Source organism: Dunckerocampus dactyliophorus, chromosome 2 (assembly GCF_027744805.1).
Source record: "Dunckerocampus dactyliophorus isolate RoL2022-P2 chromosome 2, RoL_Ddac_1.1, whole genome shotgun sequence".
Taxonomy (NCBI): Eukaryota; Metazoa; Chordata; class Actinopteri; order Syngnathiformes; family Syngnathidae; genus Dunckerocampus; species Dunckerocampus dactyliophorus.
The window spans coordinates 7,000,001-7,027,213 of record NC_072820.1 but is presented as its reverse complement, the minus strand read 5'-3'; the positions used below and the strand labels follow the sequence as shown (position 1 = coordinate 7,027,213).

General features: G+C 42.0%; 3 protein-coding genes across 12 annotated transcripts in view; 1 reads left to right on the top strand and 2 right to left on the bottom strand.

Annotated features, from left to right (window-relative positions):
• Positions 1 to 440: 440 nt before the first annotated feature.
• On the bottom strand, positions 441 to 11,320 carry cpdp (CPD photolyase). Its single transcript, XM_054760952.1, has 9 exons — positions 10,957 to 11,320; positions 10,718 to 10,866; positions 9,183 to 9,365; positions 8,939 to 9,097; positions 6,435 to 6,633; positions 3,468 to 3,620; positions 1,769 to 1,890; positions 1,516 to 1,675; positions 441 to 1,429 (listed from the first exon to the last, which is right to left on the bottom strand). The coding sequence occupies exons 1-9, from the start codon at positions 11,213 to 11,215 to the stop codon at positions 1,281 to 1,283; spliced, it is 1,533 nt and encodes a 510-aa protein (XP_054616927.1). The 5' UTR covers positions 11,216 to 11,320; the 3' UTR covers positions 441 to 1,280.
• Positions 11,150 to 14,790, top strand: LOC129171895 (UAP56-interacting factor-like). 7 transcript variants are annotated; one of them, XM_054761013.1, is made up of 9 exons: positions 11,917 to 12,171; positions 12,294 to 12,455; positions 12,519 to 12,655; positions 12,754 to 12,905; positions 13,012 to 13,093; positions 13,179 to 13,234; positions 13,933 to 14,007; positions 14,071 to 14,197; positions 14,265 to 14,790. In XM_054761013.1, the coding sequence occupies exons 1-9, from the start codon at positions 11,949 to 11,951 to the stop codon at positions 14,364 to 14,366; spliced, it is 1,116 nt and encodes a 371-aa protein (XP_054616988.1). In that variant the 5' UTR covers positions 11,917 to 11,948; the 3' UTR covers positions 14,367 to 14,790. The 7 variants fall into 7 exon arrangements, with proteins under 7 accessions (XP_054617018.1, XP_054616988.1, XP_054617009.1 ...); XM_054761034.1 differs by having other exon boundaries at positions 11,918 to 12,171; positions 12,294 to 12,377; positions 14,265 to 14,789; XM_054761024.1 differs by having other exon boundaries at positions 11,921 to 12,171; positions 12,294 to 12,437; positions 14,265 to 14,789.
• Positions 11,397 to 27,213, bottom strand: part of LOC129171864 (TSC22 domain family protein 2-like) — a 38,110-nt gene continuing 22,293 nt past the window's right edge. Inside the window, exons 3-6 of one of the 4 annotated variants that reach the window (XR_008566851.1) lie at positions 20,814 to 20,865; positions 15,812 to 17,877; positions 12,747 to 12,922; positions 11,397 to 12,663 (exon numbers count right to left, since the gene is read on the bottom strand). Coding sequence is in view for 2 of the 4 variants with exons in the window: in XM_054760923.1 (XP_054616898.1) it covers positions 17,479 to 17,877; positions 20,814 to 20,865 (451 nt within the window). In the remaining 2 variants the exon portion in view is untranslated. Of the gene's footprint in view, positions 12,664 to 12,746; positions 12,923 to 12,949; positions 13,717 to 13,839; positions 17,878 to 20,813; positions 20,866 to 27,213 lie in introns of those variants that run through there. The other 3 variants (XR_008566853.1, XM_054760923.1, XM_054760939.1) reach the window with 3 other exon arrangements.

Below are 27,213 nucleotides of genomic sequence, written 5' to 3'. Positions count from 1 at the left end.
GTAAACTTTTCAGACAAACTGTAGCCGAAACGGGATCACTTAATCGACATCGATTAGGTGATCTCGTTTCAACGCTGCTGTGAATCAAACAGTACCCAAGTACCCAAACGCCACATGACGTCAGTCAGCTGACATCAAAGTCACCTGCTGATTCACTGTTGCTCCTCGGCGGCAAAGATGGAACAATGGCTGGCGGCAGAAAGCGTCTCAGGCGGCATCTTTATATTGTCCAAATTTCGATGCTTCGATGATAAGATGCTTAAACATACAATAAATGTCCTCGTTGCATTAATAGCGGCTAATTCCATGCAAAACCTTTAAAAACAAAAAAACAGACAGACAGACAGATAGATAGATAGACAGGAATAGCTGCACCAGATACATTTCATTTAAAACTGTACTTTAGTTTTGAAAGAAATGTTGCACATGTAAACAAAATCCAAGTTATAAAAGGCATGAACATTTATTTTTTGTATCAGAAAAAATATCGAACCGGCACACTAAAGTATCGACTCGAACCCAGGATTTTCTGTATGGTTTTCTGTATCGTTGCCCCCCTGCTGACATGAAAAAGAGCATCCTTTAAAACAAGTTCTTACAGTCCTGACGAACATTTCACAGGATATCAAAATTTGCTGTAAAAACAAGCGAATAATCAACAAGCAGAAAAATAAGGCAGGAAGGCCATGTCGACAAGAACGCGGATAGTTTCAAAAATGCACATTTCCCCCTCAGCGGCGTCAAATAAAAAAAAAAAAATCTCCATCCACACGAGTGGAGTTAAAAAAAAAAAAAAGTCTTTCCACATAAAAACACATTCACCCGTTCTCATGCACATTTTGGCCAATCAGAAGCATGAAAAAGCAACAACAGCTGACTTTGAACCACGATGTGGCGAGGGACGACCTCTAGTGAGATATTACAAGTACATTGATGTGTACAAGACTCAACGCACACTTGCACAGACCTGTGTGCGCCTTAGAGCATGCAGACGCCATATTTGAAGGCAATAGATCATGTTAAACAAGCCCAAAAGCTCAATTTGACCTGTCCGCACGCGCACGCTGAAGCTAACTACTTCGGAGTTTTCCAAAAGCTTCTTTTTCAAGGTCAAAAACCTACGTGTGCGCGTCTACGAGAGGCTAAAACGCATTCAAAAAGAAGTGTTTTAAAAATATCCACGTCCGTGTGGACATGGCCTAAAACGTCTCCCCGAGGTGACGTGTAAACAGTCATGCATTTCCTTTTTTGGACTATTTTCTAGGAGCTTAAAAAACTTGTCAAAGATCTTTGGGACAGTACTTCTTCTCAAACCGGGCCACATCAAACTTGCGGAGGCAGCCTTTGTAGTTCATGTAACGGATCTTCCCAAAAATGGGTCTCTCTGCCCAGCCCTGGTCATGGATGCCACAAATAGACCACATACAACCTAAAGAGAGGGTTGAGGGGTGAATTGATTTCGGAAACAATGATTTTAGTGGCTTCCTGACATGTACAGGCACAACTGTGTCTCACCAACAAAGCCGTTGGGATCCTGGCCATCAAGCGAATAGCGATCATTGAGATACAGAGCAATGGAGAGCGCCTCCTCTGGTGAAGACGTCCACTCAAGAATCTTTTTGGCCCAGTACATTCTCAGGAAACCGTGCATCTTCCCCTCAGAGACCATCTGATACTAGTGAAGGGTCGTAACATACAGCAGGACAAGTCACCATCATGACTGACATAAAACAGAACCGTTATCTCTGTTTGGGGCTTAATGTTGTACCTGAGCTGCGTTCCACAGCTTATCATGTGTCTTGGCGTTCTCCAGCTGACCTCGGGTGTACAGATACGGCCTCTTGTCTTTGGAGTGATCTTTCAAGGTCTTTTGAGCCCACTCGTAAGCACCTGGAGGCATATGGGATCCCAACAAGGTGAATCAAGGGGAACAACGCACGCAAGGATGTGAGTCATCACTTACAGGTATATTGCACGCAGGTGAAAAAGGATGACGAGGCTGCAAGAATTGATGACATCTTTTTTTTGGAAACAACAATAACAAAACAACAGAAACAAACAGGACTACATCAGCAAATGTCTGTGACGGCTACAAAGGCCATGACGAAGAGGACAAAATAATAGCAACCGTAGTAATTAGTAGTAATAGTAATGAAATCATTACCTATGATAGTGAACAGAATGACAATAACTATAATGCACACAATTGCAATAACTAGAATCATATTGCCGATACCACCATCACTGTGATAAAACCAACAACACGATTATACAGTATATACTGTATGTATACTGTATATACAGTTATACTGCGTGCAGTGTTAAAGAGTTTTGTGATTTACGACATGGACACCCAAGCCGTGAACCTGACATGAGTCCGACTTGACAAGCGTCTCGTGCTTACAGACCACAACGTTTTACTTAAATGGGTGCTTGCTCGTAATCACGAAACGGCGTAAACTGAGGACGTACATGGTTAATCTGATTAGATGTCCAATGATTACAATTTTTAATCAGATTTCAAATGCATTAAGCCATTTGCAACTCTTTTTACCGTATTTTATTAACAGAAAAAGAAATGACAGGACACGATCATATACTGCATGTAACATGTCTGAAAATCGATTTGCCTGACACTAGTCTCGTTACTCGCAGCAGAACATTTCAATCACACTTTAACCGCGTTATTATGAGCAATGAGGGGTTGTGGTCAAAGACACCACCTGATAAGTGCCTCCAAAATGCAGATGTTTGTTGTGAGTGTCCATGAATGCACCTCGGTTGTGTGGTGAGAATGAGGATGTGTTGTTCTTCCACAAACGGAGAGGCATGTTTGTGAGCTGGAGTTGCATACATCTCATTTGTTCCTGAATTTCTTTAGATCTCGGCATGATGTCTGGCTTTTGAGGATCTTTCGGTCCACCTCACTTTGTCAGGCAGGTCCTATTCAAGTGATTTCTTGGGTGGGTGGGTAATAAACTGGGTAATAATTAAATGTTTCATTTAAAAACTGCATTTTGTGTTCAGTCGTGTTGTCATTGACTAATATTTAAATTAGTTTGATGATCTGAAACATTTAAGTGCGACAAACATGCACACAAATATCAGGAAGGGGGCAAACACTTTTTCACACCCCTGTATGTGGTGATGGAATTGCACTTCTGATGTGTTCAGGTTAGAATAAAGTTAGAAAAGAGCGTCAGACACTGTGGGGACGCTACACTGTGCCGCCGTCCGCCATCATAACGGAGAGGCGTCGGCTTGCCATGACGCACATAAATTTGAACATAATTCATGAAATTCATTAGTTACTGTTTTTTTCTGGGCTAACGATTGAATTAACCTTACAAACCAAACCAAACCAAAGCAAATGTCCAAAGCGACCTGATCACCTTGACTTATCGGGTACAAAGCAGCTTGGACTCCGTCATTTGACAAAAAACACTTCACTTCATATCTCAACTGACCCTCCACGTTGTCGTAGTTCTTGTTGTAGAAGCAGAAGTTGTCGGTCAGCTCTCTGCGCACCACCAGCTCTTCGATGAAGGGTGCTACCGATTCACCGGCGTTCTTGCCACACTTTTTGACTTGCAGCGCCGCACGCTGTGCAGACAGGTGACCTGATGTGAAGGTTGACAAGGTTAGGACATCCACGATCGGTCACCAAAAAAAATAAAAACCATGCCATCAGAAAGTAAAGAGCAGAGGACTGAAGAACTTGGCCATGCTTAAGCCACATGGATGCCAGCGGCAACCACTCGCACCTCGTCATAAGATCAATGTCTCCCCGAAGAACTCAATAGAACTCAACTGTGACAAAAGCCATCCAGTGGTTAAAGGGTCACAGGCAGCGATGTGAAATTGCTGCACTGCAGCGTTATGGATTGACCAGAACAGTGACAAAGCGAGAGATGCATTCATAGAATGTGTTCATACCGAATGAAAAGCCACCTGTCTTTTGGAGGCACTTCAAACTCTGGAAAATAGACTCGGACATTAAGTGTACAGCGGACCCGCTGAAGAAGAACCATCAAAAGTGGAACAATGTTCCGTTTACCAACATTTTTGGAGAGAAATACAACTCAAAAGTCAAATGGTACTTCAGTCCATCATCATGTGTGATGTCATACATAGTCAGCATCAGCAAATCTCATGAAAGGATTAATTTAATACGAGGGTTGGGTATACTTTACATATTCTCTGATACCGTGGCCAAATCCGTACTCTTGAAACGGCGCCTGATCCAGTACTTAAAAGGTGCTATCCCTCCATGGCTCCAAACTATACATTTTTCAACAAAAAATATAAGACCACCACCACCGGCTAGCATATATTTTCCAATAGTTTCTGCAGGGAACAGATTATACCAAAAAACATCCATCCATCCATTTTCTATGCCGCTTATCCTCACTAGGGTCGCGGGTATCCTGGAGCCTGTCCCAGCTGACTTCAACAGGTACCAAAAAACAAAAAGTAAAAAAAAATATAAATTTGGAAAAAAAAAATCGCTCAGTTTTTATGGAATTTTGTGACATTTTGTGACGAACAGAATAGTAATTTAATTTGTATAGTAATTTGTGTGTATATATATATATATATATATATATATACACACACACACACACACAATATATGTATATACAATATAGGTATGTATGTATATATACACACACACAATATATGTATATACAATATATGTACTGTATGTATGTATATATACACACACACATTATTGAAAGATTTTAATTACTGTAAGTAATAAGTTCACCAATATGAAATAAAATTCACAACAAATGCTCAGAATTATCCCAGCAAAATCAGCACCAATACAGAACACAGAGAATGTGGGGAAATAAATAGAAAAAAGATTTGACAGTACTTTCAAAGCCTCCATTCCACGCAATTCCAGCAGAAATTGATAAATGATACACAATTGTGGCGTTGTTGGACTACCACCCATCCATCCATCCATCCATCCATCCATCCATCTTCTATGCCGCTTATCCTCACTAGGGTCGTGGGTATGCTGGAGCCTATCCCAGCTGACTTCGGGCGAGAGGCGGGGTACACCCTGGACTGGTCGCCGGCCAATCACATAGCTGTTAGACTGCCATTACAACGGTACTGGCTAGCTAATCCTACATCCTTCAAGCACTTTTAGCAGGTTGAGTCTGCATCTTTTCAGGTGAGGTACAGTACAACCAAACTTTTGAGCATTTCGGCTTAAGCATTTATCTAGCTATCTAGGGGTGCCCATTACGTCAACCATGATATGACATCGGTCAGCTGACATTAAGCTCCCCTGCTGAGTCGCCTCTGCAGTAATGTGGTGGTGAACAGATGTCTCAGGCGACACACGGAAATTCACCTTTCATCTTTATTATTCAGATAACGGATAAATTAACTCGGCGGTTCCCTCGTTTATCGCGGAGGATAGGTTTCCAAAATAGCGTGCAATAAGTGAAATCCGCGAAGTAGCCAACTTTATTTTGTGCAGTTGTTATATATGTTTTAAGGCTGTAAAACCCCTCAACATACACGTTATACACTTTTCTCAGACAGGCATTAACATTTTCTCACATTTCTCTCTTGTTTCAAATTTGTTTCAAAGTTCAAATTTCCTTTAAATTTGAATGCTCAATCTACTAGGTTCTACTAGGACACAAGAAATTATAAGTGACTCGCGCATATTTCACTCCTCTGGCTGTGCCTCGTCCTGGCGTCGTTCGGCTGAAGCGTTTTTGCATCCTTCTTAAAACATATTGCTCCTGTCATCGTATTTTACTCCTCCTCGTCTTCCATGAACCAAAGATTGATGTACAGTATTCCGTAATGGCGTACTACAGTACAGCCACGTAACTTCTGCCTTCCTTCAGCAAGTCCAATTTTTTGTGCGACGACTGGCTTCCTCTGCCTTTTGGATGCAGAACGCTTCGTCGAGAGGAGAAAACTTGCAACCATACAGTGTTCAGAGTCACACGCGGTTGGATTGTTATACAGTATTGGCGGTTAGCAAGCAGCTCACGCGGTTAGCTAGTTTTTTTTGGTGATGCCACCCCAGAAGAGACACCAGGCATAATGCTAATTATTCCAGCGATACCTATGAAAAGCCACTAGGCGGCAGTATTGCTCTGGATACGCCTTCCTTTGACGTCTGGCAGGTGTCGTTGAGTGTGAGTTTAGTTTCGTATGAATTTATCTCAGTTTGAGTTTGGTTTATTATACTCCCTTTAGATTTGTATAACGGTTAGGAATGTTCAATTAAAATGAATTAATTAGTTTTATGATGGTGACAGCTTGACCCAAGAGCAGATTAATTCACTGTGGCAAAATGGTCTCCTCTCGGACTTTGGAGGTCGAGCCTCAATACTGACTGTAATTCAAACCATGAAGAAGCATGTGTGTAGGCTTGAGTGTACAAGAGTTTTACTAACCAAAGTGGATCCAGGGGGAAAGTTGGCTGAGCGCAGCAGCATTTGGATCGTTGCGTTGAGTGCCAAACAGTTTGAGGCGAACATCGATGAAGGACTCCAACATGGCCATCCCCGCCTTGGTGCCTGGCTGGGCCCACTCTGGCTTGGCCACTGTTCTGTCCACCTGCAGGGAGGCCAGGGTTTTGGCCCAGTCTATTGGCTGGAAAAAACATTCTGGTGGTTAACAAACAATGCAAACAACACTCCAATGCTTGGGTGATAATTACTGTAAAGCATTGGTGCGAATGCGCACCATCTCTCACACTATACAAAGGAATCAGCAAATTGTGGGCTAACCTTTTGTTTTTTGTTTTATAAAAGCAAAAAAACACAGACAAGGCCCTTGAAAAAAGAGCTAGCCTTAAATATACCGGAAATCCATCCATCCAATTTCAATATTGCTTGCTCTCTTTGGGATCACAGGTGAGCTGGAGCCTACCCCAGCTGACTTTGGCCAAGAGCTGGTGTCCACCTTCGATTGGCCGCCAGTCCTCACAGGCCACATATAGACAAACAACCATTAACACCTATTGGAAATAGTCTATGTGTGTTTTGGGGGATGTGGGAGGAAGCCGGAGTACCTGGAAAAAAAAAGCCACAAAAGAACATGCAAACGCCACATAGAAATGTTCCAGATCGCCTGACTGTGAAGCGGACGTGCTAACCACTGCTCCACCATTTTGTCCCCACATGAAATCTACTTCCTAAGCAGTTAATTAAAAATAAGCGACCATATTCTTCACTTTAGAATGAATTCACTAGTTTTAAATTTGTTAAGTGATGCTTGACATTAAAAAGGAACAAAGACTCAAGCATAAGAAAAATACAGCCGTAGTTGAAGTGTGCCATCTAGTGGAAATAAATAATGATGGAGGAAAAAAACAATAATACACTGTCGTCCCTCGCCTCTTCACACTTGAAATTTCACGGCTTCACTTTTTCAAAATTATTAATTAATTAATTAAGAAATCATACACTTTTGTGGCCTATTATCAGTCAAAACTGAAGAAGTCCCAAAGGAGACTGTACTTCCTGAGAAGACTGAGGAAATTTGGCATGCCCACCACAATCCTGAGTTGCTTCTACAGATGCACTATCGAAAGTGTCCTTACCGCCTCCATCACTGTTTGGTACGGTAACTGTACAACACGTGATAGGAAGGCACTCCAGCGGGTGATCAAGACCTCACAGAACATTGTTGGGGCAGCCCTCCCCTCACTGCAAGACATTTATAAATCTAGAGTCCTACGAAGAACACACAACCTCATCAAGGACAGCACACATCCACAACACTCATTATTCACACTCCTACCGTCAGGCAGACGCTACAGGAGTTTGAAGTCCAGGACCACAAGGCTGGCAAACAGCTTTTACCCACAGGCCATCAGGCTCCTCAACGAAGCACTCGCACACGCCGCACGCAACACACGCACACACTCATAGCACTTTATTTATTTATTTATTTGTATTATTTACTTGTATTAATGTCTCTTCTGTTGTTGTTGCTTAATTTATTGGTATATATGTTTATGTGTTTATGTTTCTTATGTTCTTATTCTTTCATTTGTTTTCTTTCTTTTCTTGGGAGAATGAACAGAATAAGATTTTCATTGCATAGTATAACTGCTGTTTTACCATGCACATGACAATAAAACTCTCTTGAATCTTGAATCTTGAAAACATTAGCATATTTGAGCAAATAGTACATATTTTTTGGCTAACTTACATATTTTCAAGCATAAAAATGCCTTCATGAACGTTGTGACAATATGTAGTATTCTACACTGGTCACTAGGTGTCAGTAATGTTCCTGTAATGTTTGTTGAGACACAAGCGGCAGGCTTGATCACCAAAACAACAGGCCTTCATTGCAGGTTTAAATTATCTCACAACAGGCACAATAATCCCTTTTTATTAGGCTATTGTTATAACCCATGCCAAGGTGAAACTCAACTCTTAACCCACAAGGTCACTTCCTGTCTGCCCTCCCCCCCAGCTGGCTATGGGAACACATTTACAATTAACACACACGAGCACGAGTCTTATTTATGTCTTAAATGGCTTATTTACTCTGACTATGTTGGGTAATACTAGTGTAAAGGACACTTTAGGGGTGTTATTTCATGTCTAGAGGTCTCTAATAATGTTAAAAACTGTATTTAGAAAGTCATAAACAGCTTTTGTATGCTCTAACTACTAAAATATTCGCTTCATAAATAAGGAATCGTGAAAATTCACACGTCATGGTTGGAACCGGAACCAATTTAACCACGACAAATGAGGGATTATGGTATAGACTAGATAGGCAAAATGAACTACATGTGGCCCGCGGGCTGTATTTTGCCCAACCCTGCTTTAAAAAGAAATGTCGAGTGCAGCATTTTACAAACCCTCCAGTGAGATGAATGTAACGACCTTCATAAATATCTCAAAACACCCCGAAAATCACATGAGGTTTAACTTACTTTGGCAGTTTTTGTGGCTTTGTGGGGATGCTTCTCAACCAGGGGAAAATCAGTGAGGTACTCTGGCAAGAGTTTGGTGATTTTCCCCCTAATTGTCCTGGCAGCGTATTCAAGTTTTGGAGACGCTACCCAGCACGGAACAATATTATGGCCATCAACCTGTAAAATCCAATCAAGCATCAAATGAATATGACAGTTATGAAGATTACAACAGCCAGATTCATCTTCAAGCTATTGCACTTACCTGAATGAGAGGAACATCATCTGGAAGACTCTCTTTAACATCCTCCAAGCACTTAACAGGCTCTCTGAGGGGTGAGAAGTCTGTCACAACCGCCCCAAAGCTGTGGTCAGACACAAAGCCAGGCAGTACTTTCTCTGCAGAACCGTGCAGCAAATGGAACTGGATGTCTAAGGATTTGCATTCCTGTTTGATGCGAAGAATGAACGGTATTCAGGTACTCACAGACAAAAAACTGGGGCAAAGACTGCGGTGATGACATTGATATCGAAGAGTACCAGTGGAGAGGAAGTTTGATGACAACCATAGAAAATGGGGACATACAAATTGTAATGCATGAAATATTTATGCAAGGTGACTTCTGAAATCTTCTCTATAGGCGTTGTGCCTGTCAGTCATCGTACTTAAGGGTGCGGACACTCATAGTTTCCCTCACTCCCATGTCCCTCACTAGCCTGCCCTCACATTGCCCTACAGAGACTTGGTTTTCATGAGGAAATTTTGTGAATTGCTGTGGTAGAATCCAGATTAACACTGCAATGCTTTCATTTTGATGCTTATTTCGCACTGGAAGTCACTGTATGCATGTTTAAAGGCTGCGTAACTAGACAGTGGTTGTGTTTTAACGCTGCTCAGCAATATTGATGTTGACAATACTACGGATATACGGAATAATTTTTTATTAAAATGAACGCTTTGGGTCTCGAATTTGATGTCAACCATGTATGTTGACATAAGTGGGACGTTTTTAGGAATACTGTAGTCCCTCGCTCATTGAATTTCGCGGCTTCACACTGTCACAGTGTTTCAAAATATATTCATGTTTTGTGGTTCATTACAGGATAGATATGTTTAAATATTTTTGGCTTAAATTAAGCATTTTCAAGCACAAAAAATGACTAAATGAACTAAAATACAAATATAAGACATTCAAAAAATGCACTGAAAGACACGTGATATGTAGTATTCTTCCTGATCACTAAGTGTCAGTCATGTTACATTATGTTACATTGATGAGACAATAGCCACCATAGAAACAAGAAACTCTCCCAATGCTAACATGTGCGAGCCGATATTATGTCTTATTTTCTATTATTATACTAATATATTGGGTGATACAAGTGTAAAAGTTGCTATAGGGGTGTTATGTCATGTCTAGAGGGTTCTAATGATATTTTGAAAACACATTTAAAAGGTTGTAAAAAGGTTTTCAATGCTTTAACTACAAAAGTATTCCGTTTATAAATAAGGAATCCTACTTTGAGGAAATTCACTTATCACAATCGGGTCTGGGACCAATTAACCCGCGATAAATGAGGGATAAGCGGGACTGACTTAAGTGGGTTCCACTCTATAACATGATGGATTTATTAAAATATTTCATGTGCAGTGATTAAAGGTTTTATACTAGCAACACTTCCACCCTGGAACACATTATTTCTATTTTCATTTCACAATCCAAACAAATCAAAAGCAACCATTTTTTTCCATATGTTGTTGTACACGGTTCTATCCAATCATCTATTTATTTGTTTTACCTTTTCAACTTCTTCCAGACCTTTCAGCATAAAGCTGTAGTATCTCAGGGTGGACAGCTCTGATTTGGGGACAAACAAGCAGACACAAATATGCAAAGGCAGGCTCTCCTTCATGGCAAGGTGCTGGGCGTGGATCAATGCCCAGTTATCTACAAACAAAGATCACGAAACACAAGTTAAAAACATGAAGATACCATTTTGTGTCGTTACATTATGAGTGATGATATTTATGCAGTAACCTTGTACTCTCTGTTCTCTCAGCATCCAATACAGAACACCCTTTGAGTCCTTTTTTGTCTGCCTGGTGTCTGATATAAACCGAATACGATTCTTGTTGACTTCCATGTCCTTGCTGTTGGACCTCTGCAGTTGGACAAGATCCTGCAGCCACCCTGCTGCTTTCTCCTTCTTCTCCCTTTTGACGGAAGCCACCTTCTGCTGCTTAGCACTGGGCTCTGCAGAAACTGCAGAGGTTGCTTTGCGCTTTTTCTCTGACATGACGGTTCCACTGGCGAAAGACCTGGACACGATGGAGTAAAATGAGCTTGACCTATGGAAAACAAGAACAAAACAACCCAACAAACCACAATTGTAAGACAAAGCTACACACTTCCGTTCAAAATTTGTCAGTACAACTGACTTACCTTTTTGTACAGTAATGCAACATACACGGTATAAAGCTTCTGGGAAAAGCGACAAAAGACAGGAAGAAATGACTTCAGTTGATTTAAGTTGAATGAAATGACTTTAAAAAGTCGGGAAATATCAGAAAGTACACGATGGTACTGATGGTTTACGTTTACACAACCAGTTACGAGAGCACCGTGGTGAGATGCTTTTGTAACAAAACGGGAGCGTTCTATTTAGCTAACTTTGACTCCTCGTTTCCTTCACGACACCCAAAAGAACCACCAGATCTGCTTTCCAACACGTCTAGAATCAAATATTACAACGTTATGATACATAAATATGTGTATATTTTATCAGTTGAATAATTTGGTAGTTTATTTTTTGAGACACTGATACGTGAACCGGTTGGACAAGGCGGAACAACTGCTCTGACAAGTATATACAACAAATATATATTATATATCCAAAAATTACCCTCACAACCGCTAAAAATAAAAAGAGTAACAGTGACTAGACCATAAATCGGGCTGAAACAGGATGAGCTGAATGGAACGCCGCCATACGCACAGGCACGCCCACTATCCACTACCAGCATGCACTGATGAAATACACTTCCCACAATGCAACAACTACAACTCGCGCATGGGTAATAATAATATTAGGGGAGAGTAGCGCAAGAATTTTGCTTAAAAAGGAGGGAACGAATTTTGGATCGGGAATTTTGGAGTCACCTGTGCTGCATGTCAGGATGAACAGACGTAATTTTACACCTGGCGGAAGGAAAAAACCCGCAGTTATGCCCGATAAGGTGGACATGTCCCTCGGTGAGGTCTTTGTCATGCTGTTAGCATTAGCTTGAAATCGAGTTCTTGCCAACCACTTTCTGTCAGCCATTGTTGTTAGTTAGTTGCATTTTGGGTTTCAATCCTCGTTTAACTCTTGACAGATGACATAATTCGGTTGAATAAAAAAGAGCAGCAGATAAAAAGGAGAAGAGCCAACACGAACCAACGACCAGCCTGGAAGAAAGGTTCTGTATCGCAAGGAAAGAGAGTTTGGCCCAGCAATGGTGGCCCATCAGTCCTAAGGGATATCACAAAAGTTAACAGTATGAAACTTTTCGTTTGTGTCGCTGTCAAAAACCCCCATAACTGTTATTTAACTCCAACAGGTGGCGTATTCAGAGGAGGAACACCTAAGCTTAGGACAGGAAGACTTCAGGTCATGGCGGGTGTACGGCGAGGTCAAGGGGTCATCACCGGGCTGGCAGCACGCAGGACGGCAGCCTTCTTCAGACGACCCAGTCAGGTGACTTCCTGCACGACATGGTGCTGTTTGCGCATGCTTGTTGAAATCAAAAACAGAAAATGCTTTAGTCTTTGACTAAATAACGTCTTACCTTATAGAGAAGAAAACAGAAACCTCAGTCGTTCGTTCAACGCTCACAGCTGCCGTACAGGAAGGCAGACGTGCACAAGCAGCTGTACAGACAGCCAAAGCCACAGACGGGGGCACCAAACGGGATATCAGTCAAAAGACCATTTCAACTGCGACGGCGGTGAGACACCTTTCTGTCTGATGGGGAAGCAGTCACATAACAGAGTAGACGAAAATATGACGATTGGCACTGATTTAGCTTCTTTTTTTGTGTTGCTTTCACGCAGACCTCTCCCTCCTGTGCATGAGACGCAGAAAGAAGCCCGCCAGACCACATTTCTTTATAGAAGAGGACTGAAGGTGATGGACGTGTGTATCTGGTTAGCAATCCAAGTATTTGTCAATACAACGCTGTTTTAAAGCCCTCTTCATTGTTGTTTGCTTCATATTTTAGGTGCAAGCTGTGGTTCAGAAGCTAAATCCTCACACGCTACCCGTCAGAACTTGCCTGTGAGTGTTTGGTTCATTTGCAGCCCACAAATCATTTTTATTGGCCCGTGGCACGTTATAGAAATAAAATTAAACCAAAAAAGACGTTCCCACCCTCACCTATGGTCATGAGCTTTGGGTCGTTACCGAAAGAACAAGATACAAGCTGCTGAAATGAGTTTGGACTGGACTCCCCCCTAAGAGAGAGAGAGAGAGAGAGAGTAGCTCGGTCATCCGGGAGGGGTTCAGAGTAGAGCCGCTGCTCCTTGACATCGAGAGGAGCCAGTTGAGGTGGCTCGGGCATCTACTCCGGACGCCTCCCCGGTGAGGTGTTCTGGGCATGCCCAGCTGGGAGAAGGCCCCGGGGCAGACCTAGGAAACGTTGGCTGGATTATGTCTCTCAGCTGGTCTGGAAGCGCCTTGGGGTCCTCCCGGTGGATCTGGAGGAGGTGGCCAGAGACCGAGAAGTCTGGGCTTCCCTACTGAGACTGCTGCTCCCACGACTTGGACCGGGATAAGCGGAGGAAAATGGACGTATGGGAAAAAAAAAGACCCAGCAAACAATGAAAAAAAGCTGAAATGTTGACACCAACACAAAGCTTTGTCTTTTAAATATAGATCTAAATATAATTTTCCTACCACGGGACATCTGCAAATACATACATTTATATTACAAGGATTTCTTCTGCGTTAATTGTCACGTTTTGTTTATCCACCAGGTGGCGCACATCAACAAGCAGCAATGGAATGCTGACCGTATCGATAGACAACCCCGCAGCCATGACTCAGCCTGAGTAAGAGTAACTCCGCACACTTCACACATAAGCGAAGGGCTTAGACCTGGATTCTCTCCACAGGCCTCCTTCTGCTTGGACTCTGCACCCACTGACTGCCAGCTCAGCCGCCAACAACACGGAAACGCTGGAGAAGAAAACACCCAAAGGCGTTCCTCTCCAATTTGACATCAACAGTGTGGGAAAACCGGTATGTAGGATGACACATTTTTCCAGACTTTATAATAATTTCACTGTTAATTTTGTCCTTCTTAAAGCAGACATCCATGACCTTGAACGAGAGATTCCGTATCCTTAAAGACCAGCGCACGGCCACAGCACAGAGGAGTAAAGGGAGTAGATTTGTTGTTGTGGATTAGCCTTCAAGAACTGCAGAAACGTTTTAACACAAAGAAGCTCCCTTTGTCCTCCCCGGTGGCACACCTGTTGACGCGCTGACTGGGACTGTTTCTCAGTAATGGCTTGTTACAACTTGAGGGAAAATGCACAAAACCCCAGTGATGATGATTTTTGTTACTTTTAATGTCTCCAACACAATTGTCTTCTGTATAGCACCCGTCACCTTTTTTTGTAAAGAATGTTTTCATATATTTTCCTCCTCCAGAAATGTGATTTTAGCTGCAAATAAGATTACAAGTGAAGTTAAATGGTTTTCTCTTCATAAACTGTGTAGCCTCATGTGTAACCAATTTTTATCAACAGATGTCAAATGTTTATCGGTTTATTGTTTGCAACTGGTTACATCAAATCCCAATAAATACAAACATTTTGGAATTTGAATATTGCTTTTATTTAAATACAATAAAATTTGCAATGTAACAAAACTATTGGCATATGAAATTCAAACACCATTTTAAACGAACAAAACATGGCTCACTTCATTTTCTGTGACTAGTGTCAGTAACACTCGGGTATTTTTTTCCTCACTGCTGGTGCCCAACTCCGCTGTCATTTTTTTTTTCTTCCAACCCAATCCCGCCCCCACCCTCGCCCCTCCCCGTTCCCCACTGTTCACAGACTGTCTTAGGATAAGAGTGCTGAATAAAAATGAGGTAAGAAAGTGGTTTGAAGGTTACAGAACATGCTGAATGGCAACAAAAATATTTTGTGATGGAGTCACAAAAGGAGGGGAAAAAAAGATCAAATTACACAGCTCTTTGCATCTTTGGTTACAATGCAGATTGAATGATTTCACAGCTTTCCCTCCGCCCCCCCATAAAAGGGGAGGAGGGTAGGTGCGGCACTGCCAATTCACTTTCAGCCAAGGACATGTCAGCAGGTGAAGCATCACCTATCAAGGCTTCTAATGAAAAACTGCACTTTTTTGGAATTTTGCCCATCATCCACAACCCCTGTTAGACATGAACACACGTCTATCTTTTCTGTGGGTTTCAAAGATGTAAAAATAGCAGTGCATTTATTCAGTGGCAGAGACAGACATTTTTATTGGGGTGGCCAAGGTGAGACCATTACTCACATACGGGTGGCAATAAGTTGATACCTGAATTGTCTGGCTGGCCAGAGACCACCCCGTAGCTCCGCCACTGCTTTTGGAGAATCTATTAGAGCAATTAATAGCTAAGCAGTGTGCCGAAGACATGTTTTCATAGTTTCTAGATTCTGCTCCCCATCATGGCGGCCAAACCCGCGCGGGGCACAATACGGAAGTAGAACTCTAAGCTCCTTGGTTTACATACCCACTCATGGTGCTACAGAGAGCTTCCATTATTAACAGACTTACGTGCTGAATCACGCTTCAGAATTTAATTCAAAGTCAACACCAAAGTAATCATGGAAAACTTACCTAAGACGCGGTTTTATCGACAGCTCCTCCACACGGAAAGTTGTGTGCTGCAGTGAAACGCGCCCAGGCGGTAACGGCATTCAGGCTGAACTAATGTTCTGCACCACATAGCCGCGTTTGTCAAAATTGTCCCCTAGCCGTGGGGTTGGCCGGAGAGTGTCCAAGCGTAGCTCCGCCACTGCACATATTGGGATACAACTAAGCCGCCCACAAAGACCGCGCCTTAACACCCCCAGCAGGGTTTTATGTTTTTTTTTTAATACACGCTGTAGTAACAGGTGCATTCATGATAACATGTAATACTTACAGTAATTCGTGTATGTCAGCCATTTAAGCATTACCGGATCTCCTTGCTCGGCGCATTGATTTCACATAGCAACGCCGCAGAAACGAACGCCTACACCTAGCTTTAACTTTTCCAAACTCAAAACACAGCAGCAGTTGCGACATCTCGACTATATAGCCTTACGTTTTGGTCGTGTCTGAAGCGTGAGCGCAAAGACGACGCGCTACGAACGAGTCTGTGGTGAAAGCTAGTCGCTAGCCGGTGTGGTATGGCTAAGTGTCAATACGCCAGTAATGTAGTTCGATCGGCGTAACAATGTTAATAACCACAAAATCTCTGTAACTTGGTTGATATGCACGTCACATCATATGTAAATGTTGTTGGCGCTTTTTTAGGCTTTTTCCGACGACTTTATAGGAGGAATAAAGTATGTCCCACACGTGCAATAATAAGCTGGCTGTTTTTGTCTGTCATCTGTTTTTATCTTTTAGAAAGACATGTGTGTTCAGGTCTCACATAAGGATTGTGGATGATGGGCAACATTCCAAAAAACGTGCAGTTTTCCTTTAAGATTTAATAACATACACTCATACCTAGTCTTGGCAATTTGAGTTAAATATGTAATAATTCCATGTTGCTTTTAAACGACATGTAAAGCATTGCCCTTGGGAGGTTTGGCCAATTATTATTTCAAACACAAAAAAAGGGCTACTGTGAGCATGGGTTTAATCTAATTTAGGAATATAGCAGCCCTTTAATAAATAAAACTCTTGACAGCAGAACTCAAGACTGATGCAAGGGTCGATGGACAAGTAACGGCAGAGGTGGCACTCCACAAAGCAGACGTGTTTTCTTTACGGTGATGACTCGGCAAGGCTAAAATGCCCCCTTTGACCCATCTTTAAAAAAAAAATCACTCTTTTTGTTTCTTGACAATCGTTTTCCCCGTTTGTCCCTTAATGTGAGGTGAAACCCCTCCCTTCATCCTCTGCTCCATCAGTCTCGTCCAAGCAACCAATGTGAAGGCTTGGACCCCAGCAGCCATCCATCCGCACGTTGGGGGTGGGAGGGAAAACAAGCCAAGTTTCAAAAAAGAAACCCCCCTCCCCCGCCCCGAGATCCCTGATACGCTGCATACACACGCATACCCAGCCCAATTCTCTCTCATGATGATTGCATTAACACTGGAAAGGCCCACAGTACAGATGCACGCGCACACACATTCACACGACATCAGTCACACATGCACATACAAGCACTGCACTTTGTGGTCAAGCTGGTGGCTAAGAGGACAAAGTTAAACTTCTTTTTTTTTTTTCTCTGTAAATTTCACATACACTAATTGTAATAATCTTCTCCTCGTCTGCGTCCGTGAGAGGTTTCAAGCTGAGGTGACGCTGGGTTGCTGTTGGCCTGGGTCAAGCTGAGGGTGAGGAGTCTGCATCTGCGGGGCCTTCGGATGGTGCTGAAGCGGAGGCTGCGCTGGAGGCAGCGGCCCGGCAGGCGGCAGAGGCTGGCTGAGTCCTTGCTGTTGTTGTTGTTGTTGTTGCTGCTGCTGCTGCTGCTGCTGCTGCGAAGGTGGTGGTGGCGGCGGCGGCCCGCCCGAGCCAGCATGTGGCTGGGCAGGGAGTTGCGAGAGCTGCTCGCTGTTGGCCAGAGATTTCAAGACGGCGTTCTCTCGCTCTAGCACAGAGTTCCTCTCGTAGAGCTCCTTGATCTGTTCCTTTAAGACCTCCACCTCTTCACGCACGGCGTACATCAGATGGCTTTTCACCAGGTCCTGGCGGCAAATGAAAGATATTTGGTGTTTTACAACCACAGATTGGATTAGACAGTGTTCCCCATACATTTATTTCTTTGTGGCGGCTCGCCAGAGAAGCACAAACAAACTTTTTTTCCCTGATGAAAGACAGGAGTTTAATCTTTCTTTTGTTGGGTTCCATGCTTATCTAGTCATAGAACAGTGGTTCCCAAACTTTTTACAGTTACGTACCCCTTCAGACATTTGACCTGAGGCCACATACCCCCCCATTCCTGCACACTTAAAAAAACATAAACATTTTTATCTTAACTTGAAATATTCAACATAATTCATTGGTTCATTCATTTTATAGTAATTCCGGGTCAAAAGGTGTGTAATTGGCATTGTGACATTTGGATAAAAGTTTGGCATGAGCACTGATAAATAGATAAGTAATCATGCTACATATCTTTTATTCCACTCTGATGTTGGCATCCTCCATTTGAATGGCTTGAATTTGTCCACTCGTGATGGCTATGGTTAAATTCTGCATGTTCATTTCATACCAAATTGAATGGGAAGGTTGAACATTCATGACAAAACAGTATCAGCCCGATATCGACAGTATTGATGTCTGTTATAAGTCGAACATTTTGTAACATTGTCTTACTGTTACGAGCAACAAGTGGTTGTTTTTTGTAAATATCACCTGATTTGGGCTGCATGTGCAAGTCTGGGTGTGTTTCCTGTGATTTCTAAGTGTCCGTGAATGCAGCGGCAACTTGCGCCCGAGGAGTTACGTGACGCACCTGAATGCGACATCCTTAGAAACAAGCTAGCTCCGCACCGATAGCATTTTGCTAGTTTTGATCCTGCTTGTTGAGTATGAAGTGTCCATTAACTGACCGCAATCTTTCCATGGTGTCCCAACTCTAAAAGAACCACTACCCCCTTCTGAATTGTATCTGAAATACAAAAATACATACAACCGACGATAAAGCCTAATTTTCGGGCGAATCCCCGCTCGCAGTGACAGGTTTTCACCGCTGCGCCTTGTGGGGATTAATTGGAACACCAGTATAAATGAAATCGTCAAGATGAAACACTTTTAATGCACAAAACCATCATCAAACTTGCTTATTTTGTTGTTACGATGCACGGAGAGCAACGGACAACTTCACGCTCCGTCTCCTTCCTGCTCTGGTGCGCCGTGAGGTGTTCAGGAGCACTCGTAATTCTGAGAGTTAGGCGCTATTTGTTTTTCATTTTTATTCACGTACCCCTAAGACAACTGGCGTACCCCACTTTGGGAACCTAGCCCATAAAACACAATATTCTGTGTGCCTTGAAAGACCAGTCAAAATAGTCAAAAATGGCCGGTGCTGGAGGGTTGTCTTTTGAGAAATGGCTGGGATTGAATGAGTTAAATGAATGATGACAGAATGATTCCATACGATTCGATTCAGTGTACAAACGATATGATTGGATTTGATTCTACGGTTAATGTTTGTTGATGTGGACGTTAATCTTACATTACAAAATAAAGAAGCCAATTCTGTAAAAGTGCATTCATACAGTATTTTCAAATAAGTAAAAAGAGAGAGCACATCATATATTAGTCCCCGACCAACCAATCGTTCAGGCATAATGATTTTTTTTTTTTTTTAAATAACTACGTAAAATTTGTACGTAAATTGATATCAATTTTGGAACTATGGCACATTCTTTTTTTTCAAAAACAATACACAGTTAGAAATCCCAAAGTTTTGCATATGTTGTTGACCTGTCCCACTTTGTTCGACGGCCCTTAAATTCACCATCTAACATTCTGCCACTGTGCACAGATCGACTACTATACTGTATTTCTCACATTTTTCTTTCACCTCATATTTGTTACCAAATGCTGATACTACGTGGGAATGCATAAAGGTAAGATTTCATGACCTTACTGAGTGTTGATGTGCATATTTGTTTGTTGGACTTGTGCACAACTTCAACTTAATTCATGTTAGCAAACAGCGACGGATAATCTTCTCTCCAAAAGACTAACTCCAGGCTCATACTGGTGGACGGTGGGTCTGTATTCATTTTGTGCTTTTAATTTGATGTTGTTTCTGTCTTAGTTTTACTTAATACATAATAAATAAGATAAAATAGATCGCTATAAAGTACGCATCGCTACTATTTACGTCCATTCTCGTCTTCAGTCACGGTGGTCTTACGGAGCATGCGTGACCGGCAGCCCAGGCTTTCGTGTTGTGTAAGAGACGCACTGTCAACCGCTTGCTGGTCTGATTAGAAAATGGCTTTAAATGAACTTTAAGTGACAAACTGCTAGCAATACCGCCGATTTCGTTTCCGATCCGATACAGAGTAAAATTCAGGCTGGTATCGCCGATAACGATAGGATACTTTGTGCAAATTCAACTAATGTGTCTGGTGAATTGTAAAAAAGTTGTGTATTTCATTTAATTAATTTATCAATGAAATAAACTATCAATTTGAATAAATTAACTTGGAAAATTAATCAAAAATTATAAAATATGAGTAAACAATAAAAAAAAGAAAATAAGTACAAACAATAAAACCATTCAAATAAATGATTTATTATTAAGAATGACTATAAGAATGAAATCTTTATTCACAATTCACACATGGCTCCATTTATGATTGGTCATCGTTCAACGTTTCAGACAAACATTACCGCAAATGACTGAAGTATCAAAAGTATTGATCCGCACGCCCCTATTAAATAAGCTCTGCCTCTCCCTACTCCCTTTCGGACATGCTGACTTGTGCAAACGTAACTTGTTAATAATAAGCATGTCTGAAACAAAGAAACCCTACCACACCACTCGACGTGTTATTTTAGCAATATTTCAATGACCACATATGACTAGAATGTCACCTAATTGAGCACAGACCTCTAAAAAGGCTGAATTGTTATCAAAAATGAAAAAAAAGGGTGTACTCACCATTGCCTGTTCTATTTTATTATCAATGGCAACAACATTGGTTCCAGAGGCACTGTAACAAAGAAGGATATCACAGGTTAGAATTGATCACACTGATCCACAAGCACAAAGGATGAATGAAATGCAAACAAAAAACAGCATCTTTGACACTTCTGCAAAGGCTCACATATAAACAGTTACAAGTCTGGGGTCAGATGTGCTTTTCCAGCTGAAATGTGGGCCAGGCTCATGCAACACAACATACTTGTAGTGTGTGTGTGTGTGTGTGTGTTCTGTGGTGAGAGCCACACAGATCAAACACATCCCGAGCCATAAATCCTAAAAGTAGAAATCAATTTCTGATACTCAGACAACTTTGAAGCCGTTAATGTTTCCGGTGGTGGCGCCGGACGAGAAGCGGGCCCGTTACCTGCGGCGAGGATGATGGGACAGCAGCGGGCCGGCCGTGCCCACCTGGGTGGGGTCGGCGGGACAGCACGGAACTTTGTAGGAAAATCTACACGGCATGGTTTGTCTGCCGACGCCGATCGCTCCAGGGGCAGTGACCGAAAGAGTTCAGCGGTAGCAGACAGACGCATTTAGCAGCGTGGGGATGGGGGCTGGGGGGCAAGTGGGACCGCATTTAGAATCAAGAAATATGACCCAGACTGGAGGAGATCGAGGAGGAGGTGAGGCAAGTGTAAGATTACTTCTTGCCCTGCACACCACAATATTAAGCTTATTGCTGAACTAAAACTAAAAAAAAACTGATTATTATTTTTGTAAAAAGGTACAACTACTGATGCAACCCTTTTATTGGCTCTCAAAAGATTTTTGAACATATCTAATGATGTCTATTGTGTCTTTGAATATGAATTTTGATTAATACTAACCCATAAAACTGCAGTTCTTTATTTCCTCCGTTAAAACAAAATGCAACTACGGTGACTAAGCTTTCAACACAATATTTAAAAAAAACAAACTCTCTGGGGTATGAACAATGTTCCCTCTAGGCCTGTCATGATAAATTGTGCTGGACAATAATTGTCCTACAAATTATTGTCAATAATAGATATTATTGACAACATTTTTTGAGACCATTTTTTTTCCATTAATAATATAGCATAATAATATGAGTACATGGTATCAAAAGCAATGAACTTTAGTTTCTCAAGAGTATTTCAAAAAAGACAAAAAAGACGGCATTTGGCTTACGAACCATCGCTTTTGTGCCTTCATTCATATTCAAGTTAGCTCTCGACGCTTACTTGTGCTAACGCTAAACTGGCGGACTTGAACTCTGCGTATCAACTCACTAGCAGCCCTGCCTTCACCTACTGGGACTAAATAAGAAGAAGAAGAAGAAGAATGGATTCGATTTTAAAGCGCTTTTCAAGGCACCCAAAGCGCTTCACAATGAAGTCAACCTATTATTCATTCACTCCTCAGTCACACACTGGTGATGGTAATCTACATCTGGAGGCACAGCTGCTCTGGGGTAGTCTGATGGAAACGTGGCTGCCAATTCCTCTCCGACCACCACCAAACATTTCCATCCACACACCAGTGTGGGCAGCAGTGTGGGTTAAGTGTCTTGCCCAGGGACACAACGAGAGTGGCTGGGTGGAGGGAGAAAGGATCAAACCTCCCGGTTTCTGGACGACCTGCTCTACCTCCTGAACCACTGCTGCCCCTGAAAGAGGCTGAATGGCTGGTGGCGGGGGCTAGTTTTTGCTAAATTTAAAAAGGGGGCGCTACTAAGTCAGTTTTGTTTTTTCAGGACTGCTGAAATATCAATTTTTTGCCAAACCTGACGCACTTGCAAATTTTGGTGAGTTTTCATGCATGTTAAGACCCTCAAAAAATGCAAGACCAGTTGCAGAATATATAGAATTAAAAAATAGTAATTCAAGCTGCAAGCAGCATTGAACGGGCCCTCACACCGCCACGCATCTCAGGGTTCACGCAAGTCAGAGGACATGCACATGCTGCCACTGGGTGGCGCTGAGACAAATTCAGGAAGTGACATATGTATCGCTTCAAGGTGTCGCCTTCATCATATGTACTGATCTCTTCATCAGTAATTATGATGAAGATCTGACCTTGTGGAACTGAGTTATTAACGTTTACAGGTTAGTGGCGAATTGTCTGATTGATCATCAAAGTTTGTTGCCATGTCCCGCCCACATCTTACGGAACAGCCTAAAATCCTTTGCGATAGAACACTGCCTGTCTGTGTAGTGTGCATGATTTTCATTTGGGCCAATTTGGTCAATGTGCCTAGGACCAGTTTGTCGAAATACAATCCCTGGTTTTTGCCCAAAATTGCTGACTTCCTGTTTGATTTGCAACATGGGTTCTTTAGACTTTTTTTCTGCATGGTTCATGATTGATATCGCCACCAAATTTTGTGACCATCTGTATAACTGGTGGCAGGGGCTACATTTTTTCGAAGTTTGAAAGGGGTGCTACTGACTGAGTTTTGGGTTTTGTGTTCGGGAGCCCAGAAATCAATTTTTCGCCAAACCAGGCGCGCTTGCAATTTTTGGTGACGTTTCATGCATGTTAAGGCACTCAAAAATGCATGAAAAGTTGTGGAATAAATAAATTTAAAAATAATAATAAACATAGCAGTTTCAAGAGGGCCTTTGCACATCAGGGCTCGAGCCCGAAAAAGAAATTCAGCAATTCCAAGAGGGTCCGTGCACCTCTGTGCTCTGGCCTTAAAATGCCTACAGAATGTCTACAGATCAGCCTTAAGTGGATTATAACAACAACAAAAAAAGGGAATTGTGACCAAAAAAAATTGGAACATTAAATATTAAAAAAAATCATAACGCATGCTAATATATTAAACACTGCAACAAGGGAATTGCACCAGCAAGCAAGAACTGAGTCAAAGCCCTCTTTCGTACAAATATGAACATTGACTGCCCTCTACTGGTTACAAATTGAACGCTGCAAGTGCATCATGGCAGTAGATGCTCCACTAAAGATGCATGTGGCTGAATTGGGAGGATCATTTTTTCCTGCAGACCAGCCTAGTTGCTCCTAATTCCTACTAGATTGTAAGAATTTTTATTGACATCAAGCTGAACTAAGCATTAAAAAGATGAGTCAGCCTGCGTAGCAGGAGATATGAAAGAACTCCATTGCTTTTATAGACCCAATTATTTCTCCCTTTACTTCTTGCCTTCAGGACAAGATGTTCCCTGACAATTGATGGCTGTGAGGTCAGTAAGGCATTTGGCAGACGGTAATAAAGAGGGTGCGCAAAGGGGGCTACAATATGCTCCCTGTCACTGTGCCGCTTATAAAACCATCCCATCAGTTGTCCAAAATGACTGACTTCACTGCAGATGACTGATGTGGGCTACGTGCCAAGTCATCGTAGAGCGAAAAAGGAAGCCAGACACATGTACAGTGTCAACAGACCTATAGAAACACACACACACACAGACACACACGTCACATAAATTACAAGCAGGAATGTACAGTTTGAGAACCACAAGTCTCTCATTAGGACCTGACTCTCACACAGATGACTGTAGACGACCCCCAAGCCCTCCTTCCTCAAAGTGGTTACATAACCAAAATGTTACATAAAATATAATGTCACTTATTTCAAAATGTGTCAGCTTTAGATAAAGTATCGCACATTCTCAGGTAGGTAAAGAATTTTTGTACCCCTTGTCTCAAGGGAATCACTTTAAACCCAAAGGCAATCGTACATTTTGTACTTTTTGTGCCAAGAAATAAAGATTGGCCGCTATAAAGTATTACGTCAGGGTTTGTTTTGTTTTTTTTAAGCCGTGAGTAAACAACAGGAGTGACGGAAGGGCACGGAAAAGCACATTAAATATTCGTTGATGGGTTTATTGTCAACAGACGGGCTGGCATTGTCTACATGCAGATGCCAGCGGGTGAACAGTGCTGGGGTGGATGTGATTTGAGCGAGGATAGCTGAAGAACCAAGCAACAGCGCCAGTGTGCACTTCCTGGTTCAAACAACTGAGGTAAACGTTCATTTTAGTTGCTGCGTCTCCCCTCAAGTCTTCTGGCACCTCTCAGGAGAGGCCCGCCTCATCAATACCAATGGAACCTGTGCGACAGGGTGATTGTCGCAAGTGTTCGTCCAACAAAGCGAAGCATGAAATTTGTGCATGTTAAATTTGGTCACTGGCTGGTTTGCGACGCGATCCCAGAAAGTTGAAAAATGTTCAACTTTTCATTGCTGTTGCCCAGACGAGGACCAATCAACAGGAGTTTCATTGACAGGACGCTACTCAGTACTCTCTCGCAGGTAAACATGGAGGAAAAATAATAATACTTGCCGTGTGTGTGACATTTGTGGCTGGCCACAGCCGCTCGTCACCCACCGTGTGCAGGGTTTTGTACACATTGGTGCTGAGTTTCGCCAATTACGATCGTTTGTCGCCTCCTGTGTGTGGAGCCCATCATACTGTGAGAACCACCGGTACGGTGGAACCTCGGTTAGCGGTTAGTCCCCGGTGAGCGTCTTTTTCGGTTGACTTAAAAAATGTACGCAATAATTTTGCCTCGGCTCGCGTACATTTCCCGGTTAGCGTTGCAAAATGGAAACGTCTGTGATGTCATCAGCAGTTGACTCTGTAATTCTTTGCTAACACAGTTACGCCGGAAGTCCACAATGGGGCCAAAAAAGGTGCACGTGCCAGCATTTTCATTAAAAAGGTGAGAAACACAATTGAATTCAAGAAATAATTCGTAGCAATGTATGAAGATGAGGTCCCAGTGGATATCTCTTCTCTTCTCTTGGCTGCTCACCATCGCCTTTTTTCTCAGTGAATTTCTTCAGTAAAGGTAAAAGTGACTTAAATGTTCATTTATCCCTGTCATTCGTTAACATTTTTGGGTGTCCGGAACACGATTTGCATCATTTCTCATGGGAAAAATGTATTCTGTTAAAGTACATTTCAGACTGAGTCAAAACTTCTGGAACAGATTAATGACACTTAACTAAAGGTTCCACTGTACAGTGTATGGTAATTAGTTTGTCTGGGAAAAAGAGAAACAAATCAATTATTTACTTTATGAAGGCCCATCCCTAGATGAGACACCAAGATTCTTCCGGTGCTTGCCCCTTTAAATGTATTATGCAGTAATCCTTCGATTACTGCGGTTAATTCGTTCCAGACCCGACCGTGATAAGTGAATTTCCACAAAGTTGGATTCCTTGTTTATGAATTGAATATTTTCGTAGTTAGAGCATAGAAAACTTATTTATGACCTTCTAAATACAGTTTAGCATTATTAGAGCTTTCTAGACCTGAAATAACACCCCTATAGTTACCTTTACACTAATATTACAAAATATAGGAGACATACTGAGAGAAAATAAGACATATTAGAAATAAATAAGACATAATATAGACTCACAGGACAGCATTGTTGTTCTTGTTTTACTTCCGGTGTCTGTACAGTACTATAACTGATGTCTCATCAATGTAACATTACTGACATCTAGTGACCAGTGTAGAATACTACATATCACAACATGTCTTTGAATGCCTTATACTTGTATTTGAGTTCATTTAGCCATTTTTATGCTTAAAAATTATTCATTTAGCAAAACAAATTGCATAATATGCATATCAATAGGCTGTATTCAACCACGAAACGGAGATGACTCATTAAATAATATATTTTTGAAAAAGCATGATCGAGTGAAGCCACAAAATTCAAAGTGCGAAGTGGCGAGTGAGTACTGTACTCGCCAAATTCTGTGGGGCAACCTTTTTAAGACGTCAAATAGGAGTATGGTGATATGGGGTGTCAATTTTCGTCGAGTAAAATAAATCAACTGTTTTAAACTTTCATCTCCTCGTCTGGTTTTGTCACTTGAGTGGAAGAATTTGACCTCTGGGAGGCACTGTGGAGTGCCTCTGGCAACAAACGTTACTGAAGTTGTTTATTTCAACTGCCACACAGTACACACACAAAGCACCCCATGACATATAGTCAAGCCTCAGACCTTTCTTGCACAATAACAATATAAAAACATCCGATGGGCTAAATGAGCTTGCTTCCCTTGTAAGAAACTTCAATTTCACCAGGCAATGATAATCCACACAAACGCAACTCGCCCCAAGACAAACCACACTGTCCAAAATGTACGTTTATGAAGCTCTACACAGCAACATTGGTGCAGGCTAAAATATTACCAATAGATTGCATAAAATGACGTAAAACGATCCTGTCGCATGCCAGTAAAATTGACAGTTTAGTTGCGTCACGGTGGCACTTCAGCAGCAAATATATTAGAAACACTGAAGCAAGCAGGCACGGCGATCAAGCCCAAACCATATTAGGACAGCATCTGAGACTGAGAGTAGAACTTCCAGGAATAGCTGGCACAAGAGGAAGACTTTGGAAGCCACAG